The 11,241-nt window shown below is 50.2% G+C and overlaps 1 protein-coding gene across 1 annotated transcript in view; it reads left to right on the top strand.

Annotated features, from left to right (window-relative positions):
- Positions 1-11,241, top strand: part of GPD2 (glycerol-3-phosphate dehydrogenase 2 (mitochondrial)) — a 40,159-nt gene that overhangs the window by 19,348 nt on the left and 9,570 nt on the right. The window contains exons 7-8 of the mRNA XM_010140207.1: positions 6,740-6,904; positions 7,590-7,734. Coding sequence (XP_010138509.1) covers positions 6,740-6,904; positions 7,590-7,734 — 310 coding nt within the window. The remainder of the gene's footprint in view (positions 1-6,739; positions 6,905-7,589; positions 7,735-11,241) is intronic.

The following is an 11,241-nucleotide window of genomic DNA, read 5'->3' as shown; positions in this document are numbered from 1 at the left end:
TTTTTAATTTTTTTTTTTTTTTTAAAAAAAAAGCCTTTATGGGTTTCCTGTCTCTTGCTCGTGGCACCGGTTTGTAACTCTGTGCGCAGGTCGGACTGTGTCGTACTTTCACTTCCTAATCTTCCCTGCCATCTCGTTCGGTGTTCTCCATACACGCAGTTTGTTTGGTCACAAGTTCCTCCGTTCCTTTAATCTCGCCTTAGGGAAATTATCAGGAACTTCTCAAGTTCCCTCAGCTCGTCTGGTAGCACAGTGGTTCCACTGCACCTCAGGCACTCCCTGCAGCATGGAGTGCGCTCTGGTAAACGCAGCCGGTCGTGGTGAATGGGCCCTTGAGGAGCAGAACCCAAAGCCGGGTGCTGGTGGTTACCTCTTAAACCTCCCCGCTCCTGTGAGCGGAGGAGCTGATTTTGTGCGGTCTCAACTGGTGCTGAATGGAGGAAGCCAGAAAGTGTTTAAAATGGCTCGTACTGGATTATTTAAACGGGGTGTGTCCTATCTGAGCTTGACTGTGTTAGGACAAATCTAGCTGTGAGGAGCCCAGACTCGAGACTTCCCCTTCCCTTCCAGCTCCTACGGAGCGAGGGCTGAAGCCACCTACTCCGTATCTCAAAGAACGGAACCAGGCGGGGGTTGGCTTTCTCCAGCGCAAAGTGTGTATGTAGAGGGGCATCATCCTTTCCCCGGCTGGGCCGGAGCTCCGCAGCACAGGTAACAGCCAGCGCAGGGAAACACGGCTCGTGCCAGAGGAATGAGCGGTCCGGTGGGATATCGCAGCGCTGCTGTCTGTGGGTGTGGAGGAGCTGGCCCACTGACTCAGAACGCTCTCCCCTCCAAAGCCGCCCCGGAGCACAAGTGTGCTGCTGCGGCTCCTAGAAAGGCTGGTGGCTTCAGTGAGTTTGCAGCTTGTTTTTTGTGTGATTCAGGGAGCAAGAAATAGTTCGGGTCTGAGGGCATTTTACTGACGTGTGACTCACGAGCTGAAGCCGCTGTTTACCTCTGAACTCACCCTGGTGCTGGTTGGGAAGAGAACTTGTGGAGCTCTTTCTCAGAGGAGTCTGGGACACGTCTGAGTCACTCCAGCTGACTCATAATGCCTAAACTTGGCTGTTGCCGCTTTCCGTCTGTACAGCAGATGTTGAGGTCCTGTTTTAATGCTGGTAATAAAACTGTTCAGGCAATTAAGCGCTTGTTTAAAGTGAGAGGGTGCGGGCAGCCTGGTAACTCTGTTACCTGTAGCAGTGTGTAATCACCACCCATTGGCCTCAGGTTTGGTACCAGGTTTGGCGAGGTTTGCACAAGCACAGGGAAACTGTCATGCGTGTCGAGGTGTTTAGATTTCATACATTGCTCATGGAGTCACCTAGTGCGAGGCTGTTGTGAGAACATAACATGTAGGTACAGGGATATACTTCAGGAATATCAGCACTTTGGGGGTGGTGAGTGATCCAGTAATGCCCCCGTCCTGATGCTGGGTGATGGGGTTTTGGGTATGTTCTGAGCCCATGGTACTGCCTCATGTGCGGCAGGTAGGTCTTCCAGGGAAATAGGTGGAGCTCAGTGGTATCACTGAGCAAGAGATTAACGTACAAGTGTTCAGTGCCTTTATCCTGACAGCTTTTTCACAGGAAAGAAAGCCCCAACTCTTTGTATGGCTGCACTGCGCAGGGATCTAAAATGGTGACTGTGCCCTGGGGCTGGTTGTCTCATTCAACTATTTCTGTTAATGTCCCTTTCCTTTCAGAAGGAGCCTGGTAGGTGATTCCATGGCCAGATTCACCCTCTTGAAAGTTCATTAAGACTGTCATATAGCTTCTTGCATGGCTAATTTCCAGCTCTCCATTAAACTTGACCTCCACAGCAATAACTAGCTATGCCTAATCAGAGAGGACTGTAAATCGAGAGGAGGTGAGGCGCCTTTCCTGTCTGCTGCAGGGACCAACCCGCTCTTTAAAGCCAGGAGTTTGCAAACCCACGTGAGTCAAAGAGTGTTTGGGGCGATGGCTGCAACGCTGTGCACATTGTCACATGCCTAATTGTCACACAGCGGGTACACCCGGTAACAAAGGCTCGGGTTTAGCAGAAAAAGGTGAACGTGGACAAAATTACCTTCTCAGGATTAAAACAGCTTCCAGCTTCTCAAAGGAAGCAGTCACGGGCTGCTGTGTGCTGTTAGCCCTCAGCTGAGCAGAGCCGCAGAGGAGAAAGCGGGGGTTGGTGTCAAAGCGATAGATTCGTTGTGTGGCACAGGACAGAATATACTAGAACCCCTGGAGTGCCTTGTTTGCACTGTGGTCTTCACACAACCACGCTGAATCGGGCCCAAACAGATTTCTGGAGTCCGTGGGCTTTCTTAGCACTAGTGGCTGTGGCTCAGCACTGGTAAAAATAAAATCGAGCGTACGCTGCGTGCACCCAGTGGGAGGATTCCTGTAGTGCCAGCGGAAGCATTGTCTGTTTGTCGTGGGAGGGACGCAACATTTGCTACTAAGGAATGAAAATAGAATTTTCCTAAATTACACACACAAAAAAAGAAATTATAAACCAAATGGCATCACTGTTGGTCTTGCCACGGTGTAGGACACACTTACACAACATGTCTTCGCGCACTAAATGTCTTCAGCAGATGTCTTCTAAGAATAAGGGGTTTGTAAGAGGATTCAGTGTTGATTGGATGACAGCGCTTAGGCCAGTGTTGTGTTAGGAGCTGGGCTGGCTGCCCTTCAACACCGCAGCGTTGCTCCGTCGTTACTGTGATACGAGCAGATGACAGAAGTGAACAATGAGATGGTTGGTTCTTTCAGGTTCTCTCACGAGAAATAGCGTAAAGGATTTAAACGTCCTCTGTCTTCGAGGGTTGTGATGGGAGGAGTTGCAAAGAAAACTGCGCATGTTCCATCGGTCGGTCCTGGACATTCCTTCTGAAGATGCTGAGGTGGCCCTGCTGCTGGCAGCACCGGTGAGATGCATCCAGCTGACATGCACAAAGACGGGCTCTCAGAACTGCCCTCCAGCAGCAGGGCTGGAGCAGCAGTGGCCTCTCCAGGGCAGGGCAGTAGTGAGTATCTGTTGTTGGTGAACATCACCATGTCACTGTACTGCTTACGGTTTCGTTGTGAGATCTTTAGGAGCTTGGAAGTATGGAAAATGGTCCAAACGAATTTGACTTGGCCATTCTGCTGTTAGAAAATGACTTTTTGGCTTACAACACTTGGGGAAAAGAAACCCTGGTACCACAGAGGGGTCACCTCTGGCAGCGAGGGGGTGGAGTTGTCTGTTTTGCTTGGGAGCACCAGTGGCTGCTGTAGCGGACAGTGGATGCAGAGCTGTCTTACGTGGGTAGCCCAGGGCCTCCCATGGAGGCATTTGGTTTGCCATTTATCACAGAACCACAGGCTGGCGGGGCTGGCAGGGACCTCTGGGCGTCACCCAGCCCAGCCCCCTGCTGGAGCAGGGTGCCCAGAGCAGGGTGCCCAGAGCAGGGTCTAGGTGAGATTGGGGTCTCTCCGGAGGAGACTCCACAACTCTCTGGGCAGCTGTTCCAGCGCTCCCTCGCCCGCAGAGTAAGAAATTTTTCCTCAGGTGGAACTTCCCATGTTCCAGTTCACACTGGAAGGATTTCCTGGGCATCTTCTGAATGTGGTAATAGTGCTTGTGGTGAGAAAGCTTTATGCATCTGTTATGGAGCAAGCTAAGCTTGGAGGTGCTTTTGTCTTGGGTTTGGAGGATCTCTGAATCCCTCCTGGGGAGAACGGCCTCTAACTCAAAAGTCGAAGCAGTTGAGATGCAGAATCTTTGCTTGACTTTATCCTCCCGGTTCTCTCTGGAGTGGTGAGGATCGTCTAGGTACCAGGACGCATACCAGTCTCTTTGAAATAACCATTCCTGATCCCACAGGATTTTTAACAGTACAAATAGCCAGTTTGACTTTAATCAGCAGCAAATCTGCTCTGTCAGCTGTGGGTGGTGCTGCAGCAAGAACCGATCTGGGCTGTGTGTGGAGGAACAGCAACCACTTCTTCAGACATCAAGAAGAAGAGAGAATTGCATCTAAAGTGCAGGATTTTCATGTGATGAAACGTGTGAGTTGGAGGGCTAACAACAGTCCCCAGCTGTTCCTGCGGATAAAAGCTGCTGTACCGAGCCCCACCTCTGCCAGGCCACTGCAGGGCTGGTCTCCACAGGTGACAGATGTCTGAGCCAGTCGGTCACTTGCTCTCATGGCTTCCCAGTCTAGACCTCCGCAGATCTCGGCTGTTCATGTTCGCAGTACTGCAGGATTCCAGCTGTAGGACACAGCAGTCTGGAGCCAGTGGGTCTTCTAGGTGTGCCGTTAACCAGGAACGGGTTATTTCCCAGTCCGTTCCTGCACGTACACTACGCAGGCACTCCAGGCTCCTCTCGGACAGCTGAGAATGGAGCGATAGCAAGGGGTTTCTCATGTCAGAGTGACAATGACAGGAAAAGAGTGAGAGTTTCAGAGCAGGTGTGAAAATGTTGTCTCGATTGCAGTGGTCCAAGTTGAGCAGTGTCCCGAGTGCAGCCTCAGCTCGCTCTGACATGGTGAGCAGGAGGAGTCTCAATAAAACGCTGAGCAGCTCTTGGGTCTGGGGCTTCCTACCCCACTGTTATGTGGATGTTTGGTCTTGTCCAAAATCTCGCCTGTGTCCACGTTGTTTATTCTGCTGATTGGCTTCTCTGGGTGGCTTTGGGCCTGGGCAGATAATCACAGCACTGGCAAGAGGCAAGTGTGGACAATCTGGGCAGCGAGACTGCCCACAGAGCAGAGCTCGTACTGGCTGATGCTGTAGGTTGTGCTGCGTTTGTGGGGTGACACCACAGCTGGTGTCAGTCAGAGAAGACCTGTTTGTGTGGGGAGCACCTTGCACTGATGGCAAGAACAAATAAGTCGAGGATCAGAAAGTAACCAGGGAAACCCTCTGGGCCCAGGGGTCCTCCTGCAATACGAGAATAAACCCTACAGCTGGGAAACGGGTACATCAGGGTTTCGTTCATGTACAGACAGCACGTGTCTGAGGGTGGTCGGTGTGTCTGGTTTGTGCTGGTTCTCTTGTCCTGTAGAACCCAGTAGCCTGTGGGTCAGACCATCCCCAGGTCAAGCCCCGCAGTCAAGAGGGGCGTCTCCAGGACCTTCGGCTTGGGGCTAGAGGAGCGTTTCCCGGATCACTGTGCGATACGCGCTGCATTCCGCTGTACGCAGCAGCAGCTGCCGTAATGCAGCTCGTCGCTGCTCTTTGTCTCTTCCCTGCCTGGTGCTCCCTCCACACACGAGCCGCGCGTTCCCTCCGCCCCGCGTTCAGATGTGAAGGGTTGTGGTAAAGCTCATAAGGTCACTCTGTCCCTTCCCTGTTGCTGCAGCGTTGATGCATTTCTGTAGTGATTTGCCTGCCACTTCTGACAGATGGTTCTTTAGTCTTGTGTGATGGAGCATCCCCAACTTTTCCTGACATCTCGCTCAGTTTTTTTGCTGTTCTTTTTTGCAGTTTATTCTGGGCATTGTTTGCTTGGCCGGATTGGAGTTACTGTTTGTTTCTTCATTGGTGCTTTATCATGTTACTGTTCCCGTATGCTTCACATAACTTTTTTTGCTGTGGTTGAAGACTGATTGCACTGTATCATCTGGCGTGTGAGAATGAGGAGGCTGGGGAGGGGAGGTGGCACCTTTGAGGCCATTGATCCCATCTTTATAACTTTGCCCTTTTAGCTGGGAACAGATTATTTGCGCAGTGGCTCGAGATTGCACAGGCAGAATCAGAAGGACCAAACTTTACATAAACCATTTATACTAAACGTTGGGAATGCTGGCAACATAAATCACCCACAATATCTATTACAAATTCATCACCGGATCAGTATTGCCTTGGATAGAAGTGGCCCCAACACGTGGGGCAGGGAGCCGTGCCTCAGGAAGTTTAGCCCTCTCGTGAATTAATTATTCAGGACACACAGAGCCTGGCCCCTTCAATGTATAGTAATTCTTCCTCGCCGGTGTCCAGGACTTTAACTCCGCTGGCAATAATAAATAGGAAAAGTCTCAGGTGAAGCCGGTATTTCACAGTAATTAATCATCTTCCCCTCATGGTCCTTCCGCCTCTCTCTTGGTTTTCTTTAACGAGGGAATTTCAGTAATAAATCTTTAATGATATATGTTAAGAATCCTTCATTAATTCTTGTCTGCTTATTTCTCTTTTTTTTGACACTGTTGTGTCGTATGTTGGGGAGTTAAAATGCGTATACAGGTAAGAACAGTTAGAGCGAGCTGGTCGTTGGGCACGGCCTCTGAAGGGCTGCTTTGCAGAAGTCGAGCGTGGTGTGGTACTAGTGTTTGCTGGTAGAAACTGTTGGTGAGTGCTCTTGGACTGTCAAGCGAATCCCTGGGTCCAGTTAGGGGATTCCAGCACAACTGCACAGGGAAAGGCAAAGAAAAGGTGATCTGTCCTGTCCTAAACTGGAGATGCGGGAGGGCTGGTTCCCAGTTTCGTGGCATGTCGAGTGGCCTTGGATGTGCCCTCGGTGTGGGGAGCACAGCCGGGCGCACTGCTACCAACACAGCGCAGGGGCTGTATCTTTAAATAATTCTCATTAGACGCGAGCAGCCATCACGCCTATTCAATGTGACAGGGACAGATGTGACAGATCGGTTCTGACACACTTCCATACCACAAGTGCGTGGCTGGAGGTGACTGGTGTCCTTCCTGCGGTCCCGTCCCCGCTGCAGGACAGCACAACGACGCACGGATGAACCTCGCCATCGCCCTCACTGCTGCCAGGTATGGGGCTGCCACCGCCAATTACGCTGAAGTGCTGCGCCTGCTCAAGACGCCGGACCCGGCTGGCGGGAAGGACCGCGTGTGCGGGGTGCGCTGCAGGGACGTCCTAACAGGTGGGTGTGGGGGGGTGTCTGCCCAGCAGCGCTGGCACCCCTGGCAGCCACCTGCCCTGGGCACCCTGGGGTCCACAGCGCCCTGCACGGCGGGTGTCTGCAGCGGAACAGAGAGCGTGGCCCTTTGTCAAAGATAGAACAGGGGGCGGGAGGAGCGGGGAGCAGCGCTGTTTGTAAACATCCACGAGCCGACAAAGGAGCCATCTTCCCCGAGTGCAGCGGCATTCCATTAGCGTCAATCATCCCCAGCTCCTGTCAGATTTTCACTCACATCCCAGCGTTTTGGCAGGGCAGGCGAAGCTTTACGTCCAAACCCTTCTGTCAAGCAAAGACGGTATGGTAACATGCTCCGCACAGTGCTGTAATAATCCCCTTTACCCAGTCTGCGGGGTGAGACTGAAATGCCTCTTGCTGGAGAGGCAGGTCTCAGCTGAACTTCCCACCCAGTCTCCCTGCTTTTGCCTTTACAGATAAGAGGGAGCCTCACCGTAAGGCGTTTTCATTCAGATCTGGTGTTACGTGAGAACTTGGTTAGTTTTGAAGAACCGCTCCCGCTGTTCTGTTCTGTTCAGACAGGCGCGATACACTTTACAGTAGGTTAAGTTCATAGTTGGATTAATAACAGAGGGTGTCAGTGAGCAGGAAAACAAATGGTGTGTGTGATTGATGCTGTTTTCTTTCACAGGGCAGGAATTTGATGTCAAAGCCAAATGTGTTATCAATGCTACGGGACCTTTCACAGACTCTGTGCGCAAAATGGATGATCAGGAAGTACCCAACATCTGTCAGCCAAGTGCAGGCGTGCATATTGTGATGCCTGGTTATTACAGGTAACGATACTCAGAGCCTAAACCATTTGTAACAGTCTCTGCTGCTGCCTGTAATAAATAAGCTTGTGGAGACACGTTTGTGGGCTTTATGGTGGGTTTGAGTGCATGGTTTGATTTTTATTTTGGGGGTGTTTTTAAGAGGATTCTGGCACCGTGCCAATGAGGAGAACAATTTCATCTACTCAGAAAAGACTGAAGTCTTGTAGTTCTTCATTAAAACCCACCACGGCAGAGCTGCTGCTGAGGCAGAAGGGTGTTCAGGCAGAGCATCGCAACAGGCTCATGAGAGGCACCTTTTTTAATACTGAATTTGAGCTGAGTGCATGGACTGCTGGTAAGAAAGCAGCTAAAACCTTCCAGAGGGGTTGGACACACTTGTCCTGTGACCTGAGGAACTCTCCACTCTGCTGTGTCAGGACTCCGTTCTCAGTAAAGGTGAGGGCAGCGCATAGGCAGTGTAGTGAGTAGTTCAAAACAACGTGATTAAACTCTGACACTGCTGTGGACACCAGCCCACCCGCCCGTGGCTGTGCTGGTGGAAAGGACCTGCCTCCGTCCCTGGCCCTTGTCACAGCAGAGGTTCCTGTGGCACCGTGCTCTCTGCAGACTCCTGCTTCTTATTTGCTGTGCAAAACCAAATCCCCTTCTACCCATCCATTCCTGTTAGTTGAAACTCAAATATTACCTTTGGTTTCTGAAGTCATTAGCATCCTAATGGAAATCCGTGTTGACAGCCTCAGCCCCGTTCTGTGGGTGCAGTGCCCTTGCGATAATGCCTCCCCTGTCACCGCGGCTCTCCTCTGCGGCTTCCAGCGCACAACGTGTTGCTTTTGCTGGAGCTGTCCCAACAGGCCATCACCACAGACCATCAAATTGAGGCGGTTTGGCCTAGTGAAAAATCACTCTTGCATTTGGTTCTTTTTTTGGTGTCTTTCCACATGAAAAATGGCAAAATGACCTGAGAGCTGCTTTAAAGCACAGCAGTGTGGAGAAACGGGCTGTAAGCCTTGTCCCCTCGTTACCTGCGGGAAGGACGGGGGGCATCGGCTTTATGGCCCTGCAGCAAAACTCTGGAAAGTTTGAAAACTTTGATTCACTTTGTAAACTCAAAGTAGAAGATGAAGGCTTTAGTTGTTTATTCTGTAATGGCCTAATAATTTTAATTGGAGATGTAGAGAACCCTTGTTCTCCCCGTTCCCCGTGTGTGCCAGCACATGGGCACTCTTTTCGTGTACAGCAACATTTGCCCACAGCCCGCCTCCACAGCACAGCTGATGAGACAAAACCCAACTGAGGTGCCTGGAAGTGGAGTAGCACAAACCAAGGAACGGTCTGTGAGTAGAAAATACTCGTGGTATTTGATCTCAGCTGTATCAGGTCTCTCTTCATACTGGGGAATACTCCTCAGCAAACGAAGAGTGTCGCCGAGTGGCACTGCGTCCACCTACCGTGAGCTAAACGTGTTACGGACCTTTGGCCCATGCTCACGTGAAGGACATTTCTGTGACAGGTAGAGGCGTTGGGATATAGGCGTAGGTGAGGTTTTGTAAAACCGATGCTAACCTAATGCATTAGTTTCCCGTGGGTTTATGTCCTTCGTTAATAGTGCCAGTGTTCCTCCTCATTAATTCTGTTCTCAGTACACACGGGTCTAGCCCCGTAGCTGCAGGGAGGCTCTTCACTCCCTATTGTTTAAGTACTTGATCCGCTAAAACAAGAGGGGTTTGGCTGCCTTTGTTCAGGTTGGCTTCCAGCAGGAGAGGAGTCCGTGAGGGTGATAATTTCCCTGCTCCCTTCTGACAAATTTCGGAATTTTCTCCGTCCCTCTTGAGTGTTCCTATCAGCTCTGCATTCCATGCTCCAGGTAAACCCCAGTTCTGCTCAACGGAATGTCGCCTCTTGTTCTTTAACTGTACTGCTGGTGCTTTGGTCAAATGCTTCTTCAGCCAGAGGTCCTCCACATGCCTGTTCTGCTCGGTAAAACACTGCATTTACTGTCCAGGAACGAACTGCTTGAGTCCTGACGTGTCCTTCGGTTAAATTGTCTTGTCTCAGTCAGCAGTACCCGTTCTGTGGGTACCTTAGCCACCTCTTCTCAAAGTTCTTCCCTGAATTTTATACAGTCGACATGCACTTTTTGATGTAACCGTGCTGTTTTTTGGAAGGGGGCTCTTTAACCAGCTGACGTGCTCCAGACGCCTTCAGCTGGTTTCAGTCAGTTCCTCAATGCCGATCTGCTGCTCTGCTGTCAGGCTGGCTTCAGCAGAGGTGTTCCACAACAGCCGGTATTTGGGGGTGAGGGCGCTGCTTTTTGATGGGAAACACCTTATTTTACATTTGTTTTGGTGGCTCTTCAGTTGTTCATATGTGGGAACAGACACAGCAGTAGGAGACTGGGGGAGAGTTTCCCGGGATAGCTGGTGGTCCTTGGTTCAGTAAGGACGTTGGCATGTGGAGAAGGTTTAATCCTTGCTCATCATTTGCTCTGCCATCTAACTGAAAATGCTTCAGGCCATGGGTGCTGTGGTCAAACTCAGTTTCAAGTCTCCACTTGTTTCTCTTTCTTGTTTGTAACAGTTTTTACAAAATCACATTAAAAAAATTCATACTTCTCGGAAAGTGTTTAAAGTTTTCTGAATATTCTGATACTGAATATTAAACCTCTGGTTTCCTTTGTCTCTAAATCAATAGCTTTTTCATTTCAAAAAGTAATCATTTGTCTGACTTGATTTACCTTTCACAAATCCGTGTTGACTTCCCCTATTAAATTGTACTTCTCCAGCCGTACGCCTAAGCTGTCGATAAATATCACCTAAAAACTCTTCTAATATACATGCTGTATATGAAATTCTCAGCTTCTCTTCCAGCCTTCCCACATATTGAAAACCTCCTTTCAGTAATCGGTTCTGACGGCCTACAGATGAAATATTCAGTGGCCCTCTCTGCAGTGGGTAATTCACGGCTCAGGTCCGTGTCTGCCATCACCTTATTGTGTCAGTAGTTACTCGAGTCCATCGAATTACTCCCCTCTGGTCCTTGTTACCACCTGAATACACGCAGACCTCTGTCCTCCTTCCATACGCCTCCTGCCTGCATCCTCCTTCCTCCATTAGCAGGGGCGGGTGCCAGACCTGTGGAACTGCCTGCAGTGGCTCTGTGGCACTGCCAGCACCTGCACCATGAGCCAGCGTCTTCCCTTTAGATCAAAATGAACAAAAATAAAGGGCAGGTTACATGTTCTCCGTAACAGCTGCTTCCTTCGGGGTGTTTGTAGAAGCCTTTGGGTTTCTGAAATGTAAGCAGAGCTATGTAAGTCATGAGGATAACTGGGTTTGTACCTCTGGATTTTTTTTTTTTACATTAAATGAGAAAACATCGATACATGAATTAAAATCTGCTGTGTGAAGAGCCACTGGTTTTCTTCATTTTACTGAATCGTCCTGTTTGTAGCACAGGCATCGATGAATGAAAGCTCTGAAGAGCAGCATCCAGTTAGCGTCTCTCTTG

The sequence above is a fragment of the Buceros rhinoceros genome, unplaced genomic scaffold, assembly GCF_000710305.1.
Source record: "Buceros rhinoceros silvestris isolate BGI_N320 unplaced genomic scaffold, ASM71030v1 scaffold10597, whole genome shotgun sequence".
NCBI lineage: Eukaryota > Metazoa > Chordata > Aves > Bucerotiformes > Bucerotidae > Buceros > Buceros rhinoceros.
Note: the sequence above shows the minus strand (reverse complement) of the source record. Positions and strands in the feature narration are given on the sequence as shown.